The 19,370-nt window shown below is 44.7% G+C and overlaps 1 protein-coding gene and 1 long non-coding RNA gene across 8 annotated transcripts in view; one reads left to right on the forward strand and one right to left on the reverse strand.

The window, feature by feature from the left end:
* The window catches only part of MAP3K4 (mitogen-activated protein kinase kinase kinase 4), a 113,038-nt gene that overhangs the window by 83,253 nt on the left and 10,415 nt on the right, over positions 1-19,370 (forward strand). For 3 of the 7 annotated variants that reach the window (XM_045058328.1, XM_045058331.1, XM_045058332.1), the window contains exons 10-20: positions 1,302-1,565; positions 2,870-3,019; positions 5,278-5,439; positions 5,895-6,028; positions 6,732-6,810; positions 7,527-7,605; positions 11,038-11,134; positions 11,907-12,062; positions 15,196-15,296; positions 15,924-16,004; positions 18,887-19,078. In XM_045058328.1, the coding sequence (XP_044914263.1) occupies positions 1,302-1,565; positions 2,870-3,019; positions 5,278-5,439; positions 5,895-6,028; positions 6,732-6,810; positions 7,527-7,605; positions 11,038-11,134; positions 11,907-12,062; positions 15,196-15,296; positions 15,924-16,004; positions 18,887-19,078 (1,495 nt within the window). The remainder of the gene's footprint in view (positions 1-1,301; positions 1,566-2,869; positions 3,020-5,277; positions 5,440-5,894; positions 6,029-6,731; positions 6,811-7,526; positions 7,606-11,037; positions 11,135-11,906; positions 12,063-15,195; positions 15,297-15,923; positions 16,005-18,886; positions 19,079-19,370) is intronic. The other 4 variants (XM_045058326.1, XM_045058327.1, XM_045058329.1 and 1 more) reach the window with 4 other exon arrangements.
* On the reverse strand, positions 5,115-18,887 carry LOC123385603. Its single transcript, XR_006598471.1, has 3 exons — positions 15,844-18,887; positions 11,893-15,372; positions 5,115-11,306 (listed from the first exon to the last, which is right to left on the reverse strand). It is a non-coding gene; the product is annotated as an uncharacterized LOC123385603 (long non-coding RNA).

Genomic DNA, 19,370 nt, shown 5'->3' on the forward strand with positions numbered 1-19,370 from the left:
TCTCTCTCTGCCCCTCCACAGCTTGTGCTGTCTCTGACTTCCTCAAAAAAATGAATAAACGTTAGGGGCACCTGGGTGGCTCAGTCATTTAAGCGTCCTGCTTCAAGTTCAGGTCGCAGTCTTGTGGTTTGTGAGTTCAAGCCCCGTGTCGGGCTCTGTGCTGACAGCTCAGAGCCTGGAGCCTGCTTCAGATTCTGTGTCTCCCTGTCTGTCTGCCTCTCCCCTGCTCATGCTCTCTTTCTCTCTGAAAAATAAATAAACATTAAAAAATTTTTTTTAAATAAATGTTAAAAAAATTTAAAAAAAGAATGCAGATAAAGTCATCAAATATTCATTCATACTATTTGTTAAAATTAGCTACACATACATCTAAAATAATGTGTGTACAATAATAATGTAAAATAACAAAATAATTATTTTAAGTGTTTTTTTTATGTTTTACCCTTACATTTCCTGAAACAATTTAGACTTTTTATAGGAACGTTTGCCATCAGTGGACCCCCTTTTTGAGTCACCATCTTTAATCCCATTTAAGTTGTTGGACATTTAGTATTAACAGACTCTGTGTTATGGTCTTATTACTGGAAATTTTATCCCAAGCCCACAGTTTTATCCCACCTGCATTTATGTGTGATTTGCACAACAATATCACATGCGTGCTCCTTATTAAAATGATCTTTAAGGGGCGCCTGGGTGGCGCAGTCGGTTAAGCGTCCGACTTCAGCCAGGTCACGATCTTGCGGTCCGTGAGTTCGAGCCCCACGTCAGGCTCTGGGCTGATGGCTCAGAGCCTGGAGCCTGTTTCCGATTCTGTGTCTCCCTCTCTCTCTGACCCTCCCCCGTTCATGCTCTGTCTCTCTGTCCCAAAAATAAATAAACGTTGAAAAAAAAAATAAAATAAAATGATCTTTAAAAGGCTTTTTATGATGCCCCCACCAAGAATGATTAATGAATCCGTTATTAGCATGTTTTGCCTTACTTTCTGTAAGCATCTCAAAGTAGCGCTGGTTGAGGTTGTTGGAGGCCAACATTCCTCCCCTGGAGGGTATTTTTGTGCTTATACTAAAAATACGGCGGTGGGAGGGTGCTCTGTGAGTAGCTTCACCAGGCCTCTCGGGCACAGTGCTCCCGTGCTGTCCTCCCTGCCGCCTGCAGCGTGGCCTGGATGCCCTGAGGTGCCTTCTGCGCCTTCCCCACACAGGCCGGTCCTTTTCTGTTTTTTGTTTTTGGTTTTCTTTTTTAAATAACATTTCTATGTGTGACATTCCCTAATTTAAGATTCTGGGTCATTTCTTTTGCAGGTACAGATTCCTGGCTTGGAAAACTTGCAGGTGTTTGTCCCAGACACCCTCGCTGAGAAGAGCATTATTCTTCAGTTGCTCAATGCAGCTGCGGGAAAGGACTGCTCCAAAGAGTCCGATGACGTCCTGATTGACGCGTACCTACTGCTCACCAAGCACAGCGACCGCGCCCGGGATGCCGACGATGGCTGGGCCGCGTGGGAAGCGCAGCCCGTCAAAGTTGTGCCGCAGGTGGAGACCGTCGATACCCTGAGAAGCATGCAGGTGTGTGTCAGTCGCGGCTCCCGCACCCGCTGCTCCCCGCCCCCCACCTGAGGCAGCACTGGGTACTTCAAATACCTTTAGAGAAAACGAATGACCGGCTCCCGAGTGATTGGTTTAACTGCCACAGGAGTCTCAAGTGTAGACTTCCCCCAAAATGGACCTCGATGTTTCCATAGTTTTGTAGCACGACTTGTACCAGCATATTCCTTCAAATTGTGTATGTTAAATTATACTGGAATATTTGGAGTATTTTACTTATGTCCTTACCTAGTTGAGCCGTGATCTGTGTACTCGCACTCTCACAGGAGTTCTCTCGCCCGTTCAGAAGTTCCGCTTTTTCGCGTATTCTGCTTGACTTGCTGTTAGCTTCCATTTTTGTGGTGAAGCTTTTTACCTACCTCCCCGACAGGGAGGGTTTCAACCCCAGGAGGGTTGAAATAACTCATTAATTACAACCTGGAAGAAACCCTCGCATGCCCTCTGCATTCAGCCTGGCCAAAGTTGAGCGCATGGCTGTCTCTTCTCCACACAACCTGCTCTCTTGCTCGTGTTCTCTGTCTCTGTGAATGCTGCTGTGTCCACTCAGGTGTTTAACGCAGAGTGTGACCGTGTAAACTCGTCCTTCTACCCCCCGGTTAGTCACCAGCCCTAGCACACCCGAAGCATCTCCAGCACGTGATGATTTCTGTGCCGTCCGGAGCCACCACCACAGTTCGATTCTGTCATCCCGGGACTGGACTGCTGCACTGTCACACTTCCAGCCACACCTTCCCTCTCCCCAAGTCTGTGTTTGTTTGGGTACTTTCAGAATGACCTTCATAACACGCGGCTGTGATCACATCACACCTCTATGTGAAATACTGCAGTGACTCACTGTCACTGAAAGAAAAAGCTAAAGAAGTCTCAATGAGCTGTTTGTCTGTTTCATGGAAAGCCACTCAGGTCATTTTCTTTTATTCCTGCATTTTCCAGCGTTATGTACTGCTCCAGCACGTGTACACGCACACACGCACACACGCACACACACACAGACTGCTGCAGGAGTATTGAGTTACTTGTGGTTCTAGGCTGTTCAAGGCATCATGCCCACACAGTTCCGTGGGATTCTTCACTATTGTGTGGAAGACTTTAGACGTAGGGCCCACTGCCAGGCGTAGCTCTGCTTGAAAACTGCTTTCTGATCCGGTGGTTCCTGGCCTGGTAGCTCTGTGAGGTTGGCATTGTTTTTGGACGAGGGGTTCACCTGGAATGGGAAACCGTTAAGTGGGTCTGTTTTTAAGCCCGGTGCTTGATTTTCCTCCCAGGTGGATAATCTTCTACTAGTTGTCATGCAGTCTGCCCATCTCACAATTCAGAGGAAGGCCTTCCAGCAGTCCATCGAGGGACTCATGACTCTGCACCAGGAGCAGACATCCAGTCAGCCACTCATCGCCAAGGCTTTGCAGCAGCTAAAGGTATTTTGGTGCCGCCCCAACTTTAGCTGCCGCCTCTCCCTCCCCTGCCGCCTCTCTCTCCCGCCCCCACTGCCTCTCCCTCCCCTGCCTCCCCCTGCCTCGTCTCCCTCACCTGCCACCTCTACCTCAGCTATTTGACTGATGTTCCGTGGTAATGCTGTGGAAGAGTCCGGGTGTGACAATGTAATGCCACGCGGGGAATCTGAAGTCCGACATTGTCCTCTCCGTTCTCCCTCTTCACAATACACATTTTCCCACACTTCAACTAAAAATTTCCCACATCTTTCTTGGCGCCGTAGAACGTTGGGATTGGATGGGATAGAAGTCTGAACAGTTACGTGATTTCTTAATGGCACGTGGTGGGTTAGAAGCCAAGTCGATACTGGAATTTAGGTCTCTTTATTTCTAATCGAGCTTCCTTTCTTCTTTAGCAATTACCATTATTTGCTAGAGGTACTGCAGATCAGTAATGTGTAATCTAAAAGAAGCCTTGTTTATACCTTGCTTTAGCAGATACTTTAGCCAAATGAAATACAGCAGAGAAAGCAGTTGTAGACAGGCGGCAGGCCTTCCACGTCCAGGGCAAGCCAGAGTCTCACCTTCTCCCAGGATTTCCTGTTTTCACCACTTCTGCCTTGTACCGCAGTCATCAGCCGTGGTCTGATCCACACTGTTCCACAGGCCATCAGTTATGCCTTCTTAGTCACATCAGGGCTTGACTGCTTGAAGAAGCAGCACTTCTTGAAATCAGAAGTAGTTTGATAAGCATTTGTTTTTCTTCTGTCAGTCTGATTTGTCTTATTTACCTGGAAACACATTCTCTCATCGATTGCCTTCCCACTCCAGTAGCAGGGCAAGAGACTTTGTCTTTGAGTCCATGAACTCTGGAGAGTGTAAAATTATATAAGATAGTGATGATTCTTGAGCCTAAGGGATTTATGGCCTTCAGGACCTGAACCGCCACACTGAAGTCCTGAGGAGGGAGGTGTTAGAACCTCGTAGCATCTGGGAATTGCCACCACGGAGGCATTTCAGCTTGTAGGATTACCGAAGATACAAACTGGGAAGGAACATTGCTCTGGATCAGGGGAACCGGAGTGCTCACCACATATCAAATAGTCTGATTTGGCTGGATCTTGGTGGACACAGTGGAAAGTTGGGGGAGATAAAGCTGGTAAAATTAGATGGACAAAAGTCAGGCTGTTGAGAGATTTTGGATTTTATTTTTTTCTAGGCCTCAGGGAGTCGTTGAAGATTTAGGAAGAGCATTTTGAAGCAGTATGTAGGGGGAGCGCCCGGTGGAGACCATGTGTACATGCCTGCGTTTCAGGGGCGGGGTGGGGGTCCAGCTTGGAGCGGCTGTCGTCCTGCCTGCAGAGACAATGAAGTGCCAGCGGGGACAGGGCTTTTCAGCTTCAGCAGTATTCACATTTTTGGTCAAGAATTCTTTGTTTTGGGGCAGTTGCCCTGTTTTGTAGGATATTTAGCAGCATCTCTGGTTTCTACACACTAGATACCAATAGATTTCACACCCCATCTCCCCAAATTGTGACAACCAAAATAGACATTGCCAGTGTCCCCTTGGCACAAGGCGGGTGAAATCAGCCCTGGCTGAGAACCCCCAGGCTGCTAGCAAGTAGCAGCAGGGAGATGAGAAGGACAATACAAGGTGCACATGTTGGATTGAAACCACACTTACACTTCAGCAACCGCCCCGGGGGGGAAAGGCAGCTGGTGGTTGATGTGAAAAATATGAAGAGGAAAGCGTCTGTTCAGAGACCACATAGTAATTAGGCATTCTCTTTAAGTTTATTTATTTAGAGTGAGAGAGAGAGCAGTGGAGGGGCAGAGACAGAGAGGGAGAGACCAAGAATCCCCAGCAGGCTCCACACCATCAATGAAGAGCCCGATGTGGGGCTCAGACTCACAAACCCTGAGATCATGACCCGAGCCAAAACCAAGAGTCTTGATGCTTAACTGACTGAGCCACACAGGCGCCCCTAGACATTATCGTTTTCAATGGATTTATTTTTCCTCTTGGATTTCATAAGATGTTAAAGAAGACCTAATACAAATGATGAATACAAACATGAAAATAAGTAAATAAATATCCTTTATTTTTGAATAACTAGAATAAATACGGCTAAAATATATTGCAGTGGTTAACGTCTGTGATGACGAAAGGAGTCTTCCTCTAAAATGCAGTAGGTATTAGGTGATTGCTTGGTTTGTATTCATTATGCTTTGGGCCTCTTTAGAATGACGCGCTAGAGCTTTGCAACAGAATAAGCGATGCCATCGACCGAGTGGACCACATGTTCACTTCCGAATTTGATGCGGAGGTTGACGAATCTGAGTCTGTTACGCTGCAGCAGTACTACCGCGAGGCGATGATTCAGGGGTACAACTTTGGTTTCGAGGTAGGTACAGAGTAAGAGGAGAAGCACAGTGTAGCTTTGCAGTTGCTCCGTAACGCACTCACGTCAGACTATTGATGGTAATCACGGCTTCGTCAGGCACGACTCATCGTACGCTGCTGAGTATCAGAAATGCTGGTTTCCTTTTAGACTGGCCAGTCGTTGCCCAGTTCTTATTTTGTGCTAACAGCTTTCTGCGTTCAAAACCTTCTATGAGATGGTTACTATCATGAAAGTACGTCTGTAATTTCAGCTTACGAATAAAACATCGTGAAGCCGCACTTTATTATATTATCTGTAACTTTTTATGCTCTTGAAAATGTGTAAATTTTAATTAGACTTTGCTTTTTGTTTTTAGAAAAATGACATTTTAAACAGACATGGCATTTGTAGCGTTGAGATAGTTGTATAATCGTTACTTTCTTCTTCATTTTGATATGCACAAAATCTTCTTACAGTATCATAAAGAAGTTGTTCGTTTGATGTCTGGAGAGTTTAGACAGAAGATAGGAGACAAATATATAAGCTTTGCCCGGAAGTGGATGAACTATGTCCTAACTAAATGTGAGAGCGGTCGAGGTACAAGACCCAGGTAATGACCAAGGACATGTTTCCTGGAACTGCAAGTAACTCAGTACTCCAGTCTCTCCAGCAGAGACGAGAGAGAGAGAGAGAGAGAGAGAGAGAGAGAGCGAGAGAGAGAGAGCGCGAGCCAGCATGTGTGTATGTGTTTGTGAGTGCGTGAGCATGTGTGAGTGTGAGTGTTGGAGCAGCCTGTGAAGCTGGAAGATGCAGGAATACAAGGGATATGGGATTGGTAATATTTCGTTTGCATATTGTATGTGAGATTTCTGAGCAGCTGACACAAAAAGGAGCATTTTGAACTCTTTGGCCATCAGGATTTTGCTTTGTTTTGTTTTTAAATGAGACTATTAACACAGCAGACTCCATAGTGCTTGGAAAGCTTAAAAGCAAAATTTGTTCCATAATGAGTTAACTTCAGGGGAGTTCACTTTCTCCCTGGACAGGTCTTCCTGATTGCTAATTTTTTTCCCTCCCTCATGAAATTTAAGCCTGTTATTAACGTAAGTGGAAACAAATTGGTAACCAGTTCCTTTATGAAGAAGTTGTTTGTCCTTTTCTCACAAAACATGCTATAAATTTACTCATCCCCAAAAGGTATGTTTTTTCTTAGACCATAATTTTCCAGTCAGATTACATTTCAGTACTGTATAGGGTAAAACTGCTACAGTATTTTCTGGGTTTTGTGATTATTGAACTTTTTCATGTAACAGGTGGGCAACCCAAGGTTTTGATTTTCTACAAGCCATTGAACCTGCCTTTATTTCAGCTTTGCCAGAAGATGACTTCTTGGTATGGAATGTTCTAGAGTTTTGTTTTGTTTTGTTTTCATTAAAGAAATGAATTGATTACTATTTCTGTGTATTTTTTATAGCTGTTCTTAAATATTATTTTCATAATTGTAACGATAATGCTAAAGTAAAAGCACTTTTAATAGCATAGGAAGAAATTCCGTGTTCTTTTCTTTTCATAACAATAGTGTCCAACTGGCTAAGTCCATGGATAGCTGGGAAGCCTAGCACTTCTAAAATATTTGTCAGTTTCAGATTTTATGAATTGCTGACTTACTAGTTGCTGCTTTTTGGCAGTTTAACGAGGGACTAGCTGGTTCACCCCAGCATGTGCCATTTGAGGGGGTAGTGCCAAATGCTGAATATTATCACTTTTATTCCAGTACATTCCTTCAGTTCCAAAAGATGGTGTTCAGCATGTGAATTCATTCATTTTAGCCTCAAGTAGTAGAGATGTGCTTGTGCACATCATTGCACTATGCGGAGTTGAATGTGAATTTGTTTTTGTTCCTAAAAATAGAATTGTATGTATTATCATTATAAGTTATGTGCAATTTGTGTTTATGTTTATAGCTATTTTCTTTTAAACAAACTTTGAAAATCTTGACTAAGGGTAGCGTGTTTCTTTTAAATATACTGAAAGGTTAATTTGTGTTACTTACTAATTGAGAGAATGTACATTGCCCTTCTTCTTTGCTATTTTCCTCGGGTTTCCAGAGTCTTCAAGCCTTGATGAATGAGTGCATTGGCCACGTGATAGGAAAGCCGCACAGTCCTGTTACAGGTTTGTACCTTGGTAAGATGGCAGTTAGAACATTTCCCCTAGAACCTCCTGGTCTGGGCAAGCGCATCATCTTGTAATTGTGGCCGTTTACCCGGTGTAGAGAAGTTCTTTAATGGTATTCCGGAAAAAGACAGCGAAAGTTACAGGAATGAGGTGTGTCTGTGGAGAAGACCATAGTCCTTCCAAATCCAGCAGGAAGATTAAAATGCCAGCACACGGCATTCACTGCCTGCCAGCAGTCTTAACTACACATTTTAGTTCATTATTCTTTGCACACCAACACTTTATTCTCCCCCTTAAAATCTCTTCTTCTGGGAAGGAAAGACTTGGAGACAGTTGTCCGTTAAGGAGCAAGGAAGGGCCTTTCCTGCTGGAGGGGGGCAAGTGTAATTGTTCCCCTTTTCACAGCTGAGACGGTACCTGTGTCCCCACTAACATAGTAAATTCTTATTTGATTTTACTTAAAAAGACAAAAACACAAGTTATGCTATGATGTACTTCAATTAGAGTTTTCAATTATAGTTAATATTACAGTTTTATGGAGTATGTTGAAACTTTACAACAAAGTATGTATCAGAAAAAGGCCGTGCCTTACCCCATTCTTGAGATAGTAACTAAAAGCAAAACTCTATTTATATGCAATAAACATCCAAAAATGAAAATTTAGTAATTTTAAAACAGTTTAAATTACACAAAATAAAATAATTCATAAATGGTAAATTTCTCGAGCGGGAGGAACTATGTCTTAAATGGTATTTGCTAGCTATAGAAAAGTTAGTACACTGGGTTTTAATGCTTGGTTCCTTGATCTTTAAAATTCTCTCAGGGGGCACCTGGGTGTCTCAGTCAGTTAAACATCGACTCTTGATTTTGGTACAAGTCATGATCTCACAGTTTGTGAGTCCAAGCCCTGCACTGGGCTCTGCTCTGACAGCACGGAGCCTGCTTGGGATTCTCTCTCCCTCCCGGTCGGCTCCTCCCCTGTTTACGCACTCTCTGTCTCTCAAAAATAAATAAATACTTAAAAACAGTTCACTCAGTTTATACCTGCTTTTCTCCCGAGGCTGTTATGAAAGTCACCATTTACAAAACTCTTTGAACATTTTATATAATGTTACAATTTTATAGTGTTCTGTATTCTTATCAAATTTTTGATTAATCATATTATCCTAAAAGCTTTGATTTTCTGATCTCCTAAAATATTTCACTAAGAATACATCATTAATAATTCAGTAAAAATCACTTCTTTAAAGTTTTTCCTACGTGAGGAATCATTTCCATGGTGGCAAAGTTACAGTGTAGGAAGAGTATATAGAGAAATGTAGAAAATGTATACGCAGAAAAAATGTCAAGGTAGAAGAATATTACAAAAGAAAAAAAAGCAATCCTCCTACGGTTGCTAGGTAATCACGGCTAACGTGCGATCCATCACTAAGTACTCACATGCCTCTCTGCAAACTGCTGGTGGGACAGTGGGTCAGCAGTGCCATCTGTGGGCTGGAGGTGCCCTTTGTCCCCTCGGCCATGTGGCTTGCTGGGAACAGCACTGGCCGAGTCAGATCGCCTGACATCCTGCTGACCCGGGGCCGCTCATCCAACATCACAGAGGCTCCTCTGCAAATGCTTACAACTGGATGCTAATGAAGCTTCAGTAAGGTCATGAGAGCTGTAAACTGTAGTGTCCTGTGCGCGGCAGCCGTCCACATCTCGTTTTGTGCCCTTCCCTTACGAGGGCAGTTAATGAATGGAGAGCACACCAGCTGTCGTTCCGTTGTGTACCGTCTTCTCTCCCTGTGTTCTGCGCTCGTAGCCACTGAGCACGGCCTGGTGTGTGGCCTCCCCTCGGTTCCATGTGCTCAGGGAGCTGCACGGGCGCGTTCTGCTGTGTGTGGCTCTGCTCCTGTAATCACACAAGCGTGGATCAGGTCGTTCGCTTCACTGTATGAAAGCTGGATCACATTGGATAGTAATCGCTTGGTTTTCTTATCTGACAATCGTAGAAATTCCTTCCTGTCAATAGGAATGGATCCGGTTCATTCTCTTTAGTGGCTTCGTTTTGTCCATGATGCGGGTATTGCGATTTTTTGCACCATTTCCTTGGGGACATTTGTTTTGTTCGTTTTTGCCCTGAAAAACATCTCTCTAGTAACATTGCCAGTGAAATTAGAGCATCTATTTTCCTTTTATTGGCTGTTCGGATTTTCTTTTCAATAAAATACCACAGTTTCTCAGCAGTTGGTCGTATATACTCTTAAATGTTCTGTTTTGTGATGAGGAACGTAAAACTTGGGGACATGTGTTTTAGCAGCAGGTATTTCTTTTATACCTTTATGAGGAAAGTGTGTAGCAGTTTCTGACTCAGAAGTTCCCAGTACGTTTGCCGAATTAAAGATACCACCAATTAAAGACATCACCATCTTCTCCAAGGCATTTTTATTGTTTTGTTTCTTTTTATCTTTATTTACTACTGTAATTGTTGAGATAACGAGCCAGAGACACAAATTGCTTGACTTTTTTCTTAACAATTGCTTGATTTTTATTTTGCAAGTTTTCCCTTCAGATCTCTCCGTTTGGGGGACTTCTGCTGTCTTTCCTGTGTAATGTTAAAAAGAAACCAAAACCATGAAGAAGGAAGTGTTTCCACTTAGGACAAAGCATATACGGAGTGAATAAAACACGTGGAGTAAAATTATTCACATAAAAAGAAAATAGGACATTTACAAAATTAAGGAGAGTTAAAAAGGAGTCAGAAGTAAGGGGACAACATGTCAGGGTGAAATAGACAATTTAATACATGTGCAACACTAGCTCTGTCTAGTTACGGGGAAAGGACAATTATCAGCGTTTTTGTAATCATGAGGTAAGGTTATCCCTTTAAATTTTTATTGTAAATTTTATCCAGTTTTTGCCAGACTATTTAAACAAAGAAGAGAAGAAAATGTGTTCTGAACAAAAGAATAACCTGTTTAAACTGTGCCTGGCCCCCCTCATTCTAGATTTAAAAGAATTAAATAAAACTCCACGTACTCAGGAAAATGACAGCGACCCTCCCTGACTCAGAGCCTGTTGAGGCGTCAGCATGGACCAGAATCTTTCAAAAAGTGTAGTCAGCAGAAAGAGCCCTTTCTCACTGGAGCTGCCACGGCGCGGTCTCTAACATGGGCCACGTTGTCTGTTCTGCATCCGTTGTGTACTTTTTCTCCGGGATGTTAAGAAATGTTTTCAACGGCTAAAAGTTTGTGTGATGTAACTTTTACTAACTTTTAAAAAGCGATGTTTTCCCCAATATGAGTATAGGTATAGTACGATTTTCTTACTCATGTAATGGATTTATTTTGGTCACCAGCAAAATTAAGGCCCATCCCGTTTCTGCTAAGTTGTCTGGTTCGGCATCTTCTGTCCACCCCTTTAACACTTTGCGTTTGTCTCCGTTGTCACTGGCAGCCATCCATCGGAACAGTCCCCGTCCCGTGAAGGTGCCGCGATGCCACAGTGACCCTCCTAACCCACATCTGATTATCCCGACTCCAGAGGGATTCAGGTATTTGGTGCTCAGCTAGTCATTTGCTTTATGACTCCTCCTCTGACGTGCATGCTCACTCTCTGGGCTCCTGGGTGCTTGCTCTGTAACTAAGTATCCTTTCCGTGTCCTCCTTCAGCCTTTTTTAAAAGCTCTTTGTTGCCTTATCTTGAAATACACCACAGCGCCTTAGCTGCAAGAGAAAAAGACGCGCAAGTTTACAAGACTTGTTCCTTTCAAGATAACTTAGTGTCTCTGCTTATTTATAACTTCAGGCTGCTAAATGCTGACCGGCTTTGGAATAATTCTTTTTCTTTTCTTTGAAAGTGACCTTAGGAAATCAAATGTGAGTGTGCATAGCATAATAAGCATTTGAAAAACCATCCTAAACGTCAGTTTAGAAGTGGAGAAACAATTGGAATGATCTTTTCAGTCTTGACTTTTATGCGTGTTACGTAACCTCAAAGCAACTTAAATACTACCGTGAGTTCTGGAACTCTCGTACCAAGTCTTTCCCTCGAATGTGGTGGCATTTCTGCATCTTGAGGGAGTGAGCATTTTCTCTCCCCTGTAGGATCACTTTTTAAAAGTTAATTTTATTTGACAGTATTTGCTAGGAGAAGACCACACAATTACTTTTCAAAATAATGAGTTTTTTTTCTTCATACTTAGACCTGAATCTCAAAACTTTGCATTTTATATTTTTAAATATTTTTCCCTTCCTCACCCTATTTTATTTCTAACTGAAAACGATTCAAGAGTCCGTTCCCTTTCCTCACCTGTGTTCCTGAAGCTTCTCTTCTCGTGCCAGCACTCGGAGCGTGCCTTCAGACGCGCGGAGCCACGGCGGCCCTGCTGCTGCTGTCACTGTGGCCGCCGCCGGCCGGCCCGGTCCCTCCGGCAGCGACGCTGTGCCGCCCAAACCCATCAGCGGTGCCCATGACACCAGGTAGTCACCCTGCACCGGCTCCACGTCCCCTGGGTCCCCCTCGTGTGCACGTCCGCAGTGGCCTCGGCTTTGGGATTCGCCCGTGGGGTGTCCCGACTCAAAGGCTCTCACACCCAGCAGCACGAGGAGACAGTGTGCCCGATCCGTATTTCTTTGGAGCTACACATTAACCAAAATGACCAGTAACAAGTCCTCTGAGAGAGTATCGGACAAGAGAACCTAGTTCCCACCGAAGGGGACAGGAGAATCTGGGCAAGTAGCGCCTTTCCTGAGGGGTCCCGCCCCATAGTGGTTCAGAGATGGCATCTAGTTAATACCCTCAGGTGGGGATTTGTTTTTGAGGAGGGTCACTTTCCTAACCCGCTTTCCTCATTTATGTAATCATTGACTAGAAGTAGTGTGTAAGAGTGGAAAAGTGAGTTGGTGAGGTTGGTATCTTCTACGGAGAAAAGTGTCCTTTCTGGAGAGAGCTGTCAGACAGCTGGCGAGCTCTGGAAAACGGAGGTCTCCTGCATGAAGTCTCTGCACCCGTTCTAGTCGTTCTGACACAGGATTTCAGCCAGGTCTCCTACACTTAGTGGAGAAAAGCCATTCAGTCACTCTTCATTACACCCCTCTGTCTGGCAGAGGGGACACACCGTCTCTGTGCTCGTCTTCGGACACACATGGCGATAGAGTCGAACTCCAGGGGTTGAGGGTAATCCAATCAAAACAGACAAAACTGGAAAGAAACTCGGTGCTCGTAAGAGATACGAGTAGGTCATTGGCAGAAAGGTGACGTACAGTTCTAGAATCTAAGACACACCAACTTGTTTTTAGATGTACTTTATAGAAGTCTAAAGTTTCTGCAGTTCCGTTGTTCTCCTTCATTAAAATAACAGATGCCCCTAATTTGTAGTGATAAACATCTATCACCTAAAAAATTCCACATACTTTACAGCTTAAGCTGTCAACTAAAACAATTAACAGTTAACCATAAGCGGACTCCCCTTCACCTTCTTCATTTATGTTTAGAGCGTTGCAGGGCAGACCTTTACAGATACTGTTCTTGAAGCAATGTTTCTTATACAAGTGTCACACGGGGTTAATGGAAGCGACTTGCCCCCCAGTGCAGACTCCAGAACACTCCACCAGGGCGGCGGTGCTGGCTCCCACGCCTGCTGCGTCCGCGTCCTCACAACATTCCTGCAGAACTACAGAGGGGAGGGGGGAGGAGCGCCCCAGTTCTCGAGGGTCATGAAGTCTGGCCGAAGGCATCTGTGAGTGCCAGTGGTACGCTGAGCGGATGTTACTAGTCTGAAGGCCAAGTACGTGTGGTTGGCCTTCCTGTGCGTTGTCTTAGGCTTTTTCAGCATGTTACGAGCAGCGTCTCGTAAGTGTTCTTCATCTTCCCGATGATTCTGGACACGCAGGGATTTCCCTGCCGTCACAGTGTGCCGTCTCGAGGCCACTGTTTCCAGAGGATGAGGCTGTCGCGACTCTCTGGCGGCGTACGTGTGACCGTGGGCAGAGGGCAGCGAGGCCCTCCAGCGTCCCGGACCTGCGCCTGCCCAGTTCGGCTGACGGGAGCTTGTGGGGCGGACCCCGGGGTGGCCGGCTGCTGCGCAGCCGCGGTGTGTACAGCCCTTGGTTGGCGAGTGCGCTGTGGGGAAGTCTCGCGAGGCTGGAACTTCCGGGGCCGCAGGACCGCCCCAGCCTCACCGCGTGCAGCCACCACCCCCTGTCTCAGAGACGTTCTGGGTTCCTGCCCCGGGAGTTGTCGCTGTGCCCCAGGGCATCCCGGAAATGTTTTGATTTGGCTGGGTTTGACTTAGGGAACAGGCTGGGCTTCAGTTACCTGACGTGTTGATAAAACTTTCCTGCGCTGTTCTCGTTGGAACTGGCTCCTAGCGGTCTGCGAGACCGATGGTTAATTTTTTACGGCTTTGGCAAGCCGGCCGTCCCGCCGCTGAAACTGGGAGTCCACAGCGGGTAGTGAGACGTTCACCGGCACGCTACCTCATTTAAGGATATTTTTTTGCCTTTTGCCCTAGCAAAGATCTCTGAGGGTGTGGAATCGGCTGATTTCATGTCTGGGAAGTCAGGAACAGAGGGGTGTTGAGTGACGTGTCCTTGGTTTAGGAGTCGTGTGTTTCTTTGCTTCAGCATCAGTGCTCTTCCCAGGAGATGGTGTCAGGACTCTCTGATGAGCTACATGGCACAGAGGATGCCCCCCACTCTTCAGACTTACAAGTGTTACACTGGATTTGAGAGTTTAGGGAAATAAAAAAGCATTGCCTACAGCGTCATTTGTGAACACGTGTTCAGTAGACCACGTCGCCTTAAATCCATTCAGCATATCATGAAAAAGAGCATAAATGCTACCATACTTCATAATATCATTCGTGTACAAAATACTAAACTTGTTAATAAACTAATGCCATATTTAGTGTGGATTATTTGAATTACAGTTTTAACACTGCCCTTATTTAATTCTGGGCTTTACTCTTTTTGGATTCATTCTGGATTTCTAAACACACTTCACTTTATTCTGGAAAAGCAGCAAATTAACCTTGTTCTTTTCATGCTAAGCTTCCTGCTGTCCTGCACCTTTGCTTGGCTACTGCTTAAAAAGTCACTAGGTGTTTCCTTCCATTTTCTTATTAGGAGGTTTGAAATCTTTGAATCATGTAATAATTTTACATTTTAAATGGAATTAAGCCCATAAATATATAGTATGATCATAATTTTAAATATTAGCCAGTTTGACTAATAATTTTTATCCATCCTGGGCTGAAATGATGGAGCTTTCTACACAAGTCAATAGCACTTCAATAAATACTGTTTTATTTTTGCTGTTTTTAACTTAAAACAGTGTAACGCAGTCAGGTTCTCATGTGTCAGCAGTGGAGGATAAAAATCCGCCTGACTTCCCAGCTCCAGGAAGGGTTTCTCAGTAGCAGCACTGTTGTTCCGGGTGCATAATTCGTTATCTGGGGCCGTCCTTTGCATTATCCTCTACTCGCTAGATGCCAGTGTCCCCAGCGGGAGAAATTACCCCTAGTTGAGAATCACCGCTCTAGAAGAATCTCACGGAGCTTTCACTTGCAGTTCCATTGAATTGACAGCTGAATTTTTAAAAATACCGAAACAGGGGTTCCAGCGTCCCTGAGAACGACCGGCTGGCTTCCATAGCTGCGGAGTTACAGTTTCGGTCCTTGAGCCGCCACTCAAGCCCCACCGAGGAGCGCGATGGTGAGTGTGAGGCCTTGGCTGTGACCCTGACCGGCTGAATCCTCCGCCTCACTTCACCGGCTTCCACTGTTGGTGCCTTAGAAAGAAGTGAAGAGTAAGACAGAGGCGGCAGCACTCTCAGACATTTGATGCTCAGCATGCTGGCTTTTTAATATAGATGCCTTTTTTAGCCGTATTTGCACTTTCTAAGTCTGCTTTTGTTGACTTTTTAAACATCATGATCTCTGATACTTTAATTGCCAAGCACTCTCATCCGCTTAAAAAAACAAACTGACACTGTGTGTGTTAATGGTATGCTGAGGTTTTATTGCCAGGCAGGGCCTCTTGAGGTGTTGGGGGCGGGGGGTGTCCCTAAACAATCTAATGTCTGCTCAGTATTCCGTTGTCTGTTACTTATGGAAAGTTCACGTAGTTAAAGTCATGTAAAGTCAGCTTCTTCGTTTGGTACACTTTTCTAGAATTGATTATAGAGACAGCTTCTCATACTCACCTCAACTAGAAATTACCAGAAAGGACGGGTTGATGGTAACTAATCATTGCCACTCACCACTTCAGTCTTGCTCTCAATTACATCAGCTGCGTCTGTGTCGTAAATCTTAACTTGTGTGAAAAACATACTTCCTGCAGAACCAGCATATCCAAAAGGTGATTCAAGTGGGTCAGCTCGAAGAAGTTGGGAACTTCGGACACTTATCAGCCAGACTAAGGGTAAGAGAGAGAATGTTGAACTTAAAACATTTAAGCATCGAGTGAGTAGTCTCAGCTAAAACATGCGTTAGCTTTTGAATTACTAGACCTTCTACATTAATATTTAGTGATTTCTTTTAGACCTGTGGCATCACTGTCTTGTGTGTAGCATGTTTGTATACATTTCCTATTTCTTCTAATAAATTATAAGCTCCTTTGGATCCGGAACGTGTTGTATGCATCTTTGTATTCTTTAAGCATACATGTGATGGTTAATTCTATGTGTCACCTTGAGTGGGCCCTTGGCATAATTCTTTGTAGGTGACAGGAATATAATTAATATTTGTGAAATGAGTAACTGTTCCTACCTTACGCTAAGCGATAAAGTTTCTGAGAAGCCAGATAGTTTGGTGAACGTGATAACTGACAGAGCTAGGACCACTGTGCGTACAGTGCTGTCTTCGAGTCCAGTACTCTTACCTCTCAGTGCCCCGTGGAAGTATGTTGCCCACCAAAACCGAGAATAGTTGGGGCCGGGGGCGGGGGGGATTCATGGAGGAGTGAGGCTTGAGCTGGCTTTTAAAGAAAAAACAGGTTTGCATAAAGCCAGGGGGCAAAGTACAGAATAAAAAACACATCTGGAGGCCCAGTGTCTAAAGAATATAGCAGCTGTATGGGGCAGTGTAGCTGGAAATGGAAATGATCTTGAAGGTGTTGGGGGAAGTCAGACCATGGCCGGTCTTCAATGACGGATGAAGGCCTTACCCAGGGACGGCGGGCAGCCCTTGCAGCCTCCTGAGCTGCTGGTGTGTTTGGCGAGGGGGAAGGAGGAGTGAGGAAGACACCGGCGTGGAGCGAGCTGCTGGCCTGGAGTGGGGAGGAAATGGGGAGATGGTCACACATCAGGCTAAGGTGGGATTTTAAAACAAGGAAATGACCCTGATGCAGTCTTTGCCAGGCCTGGGGCAGGTGCGGTGCGTTTGGAGGGTTTGGAGCAGGAGATCCACAGGCTTGAGCCTGGGAGACAGGCAAGAGGGTGTCTCCACTGGCTCTCACATAATCACTAGTTCCCACGCTTACCGGGTCTTTGTGACGATTTTCAAAACAAATACTTTGTGGTCAAGAGAACTTGGGAACTGTTGGGAGACTTACAGTTCACATTCACAGAGATGGAGAAATCTTGAGAAGTTCTTACTGTAAAAAAAAAGAAAAAAAACCCTTTCCCGGAAATATTTGACCATGGAGTCCACGGCCTCGTAGCTGTGAAGTCTCGTTCAGAGCCCAGTAGACTTGATGTGTCATTTACTGAGGTAGAGGAAACAGCGATTGATGTTTTAAAGAAACGGTTGTAGTGAGAAACTACAGTTAGAACATGATGCACCCTTGGGAATTTCTCTTCTCGGCGTTAACCTCAGAGCCGTCCTGGTCCTCTCTTTGCTGGCCAGAAATCCAGGCTCTTACATAGCTAGGATATGGTATGAGGGCTGCTGTAATGGGTTCATGAATGAAGCAGTGCTTTTCACATTGGGGGTTGTGACACATCGGTTAGGAGGGTCGGAAAGTCAGCATTTAAAAAATCTGGATGTCTCCTAATAGTCACACATACCTATTTACATTTCTTAAGGCAAGAAAGATACAGCTTGTACTTGTGAGCCGTGTTTATCTTATGTATAACGTAATATTACCCTTTTCCCAGTTTTCTCTCTCTCTGTAGGAAATAAAATTACTCCAATTACAATTGTAATTAATATGGATAATCAAGATTATATAGAACCAATGCTACTAAAGAAATACAATGTAAAAAAAAATTTAAAAGATAGGATGGAGTCTGTTTCACTGTTTTATGAAACTGTTGTTTAGATACCTGTGTGTGTAAAAGTTACTTCTCACTGTCCTTCATAATCAAATAAGTTGGAGAACTAGAGATGTAGAGACAGATGAAAAAATAAGGAATAGGAACAATAGTAGCTGAATCTTACTGAGTATTGCTGTGTCTCAGGCACAAGGCTTAGCGCTTTACATGTGTGATTTCATTAAATACTCACAATAGCTCTGTACTCAAGATATTTTACTCCCATTTCACAGATTAGGAATTGGATATATAAAGACGTCAGTTAACTTGCCCATTGTCAGACATGTGGAATATGGCGAGGCTGGGGCTTTATCCCAGGCATTCTGGTTCCAGAGCCTTTGCTCTGGACTTTTTCTAGAGAAGGGATGACTGACTTCCCTTCTCATCAGAGATGCTTGCTAGAAAGGTGTGGAACTTCAGCGGAGCTGTGAGGGGTGAGGTTACTCCCTAGGCACTGTGGCGGGAAACAGGCATTTCGGGCAGGCAGGAAAGTGGGAACACAGGCTTGCGAGTGGGGAACGGCTTGCCGTGTTCTAGGAGTGTGTTCAGTTTGGCTTGTCTGGGACCTGTGGTAGGAGAATAGAAGGAGACTACTCGTAAAAGTGAACTGGGAAAGGTAAACTGGGTCCAAATTCCACACGGCCTCGAATCCTGTGGGAAAGACTTGGATTTTTGGTAAACAGGTTGTTGAGAACCATGAAATAAATTTAAGTAGGAAAGGAACATGATCAAACTTTACATGCTAGTTAGACAGATCTGGCCAACAAGAGTGGATTGGAGACAGGAGAGGCTGGAGGCAGGTGGGAGGTTGCTAAGCCACAGCCTGGGGGGAGGAAGGCACCCGCTGTGCCTGACTAGCCTGTGTTTTATGTATGTACCTGTGCAGGGCGGGGCGGGGGGGACGGTGCCGGGAGCTCTTGGACACACCTGCTCGTTTGTGCCTTGCCATGCGGCAGTGGTCACGTGCAGTGCTCTGTTTCTGTGATTATTTGCCGGACATCGACTCACCGCTAGTGACTGGGGACTCCTGCGTTTGTGATTCTCTCTGCAGACACTGCTTCCAAACAAGGACCCATAGAGGCTATCCAGAAGTCGGTCCGATTGTTCGAAGAAAAGAGGTATCGAGAAATGAGGAGAAAGAATATCATTGGTCAAGTTTGTGATACCCCTAAATCTTATGATAATGTTATGCACGTAGGCTTGAGGAAGGTGACCTTCAAGTGGCAAAGAGGAAACAAAATTGGTAAGGAAACTGAGGAACGTGACACAAAGGTCGCCTCTCTTAGAAATGGCAATCATTGCACGTCTTTAGGTTCAAGCCGTTTCTCTCATAGACGTGGCAGGTCTTTTGCCGAGGGTTCTGGTTTTTTGTTTCTGCAAATGTCATATATCTGTGAAATGTGTTCTAAGAGCAATATGAGAGGAGATTTTGGATTTTTAAGTGGCTCATTAAACCGACTGGTTTTGCTCGATAACTCCAGAAGTTGCCAGTTAGCCATTTGTTCCAGTTGATATTCTTACGATCGTGTTCCCTC

This window comes from Felis catus, chromosome B2, assembly GCF_018350175.1.
Source record: "Felis catus isolate Fca126 chromosome B2, F.catus_Fca126_mat1.0, whole genome shotgun sequence".
Classification (NCBI taxonomy): Eukaryota; Metazoa; Chordata; class Mammalia; order Carnivora; family Felidae; genus Felis; species Felis catus.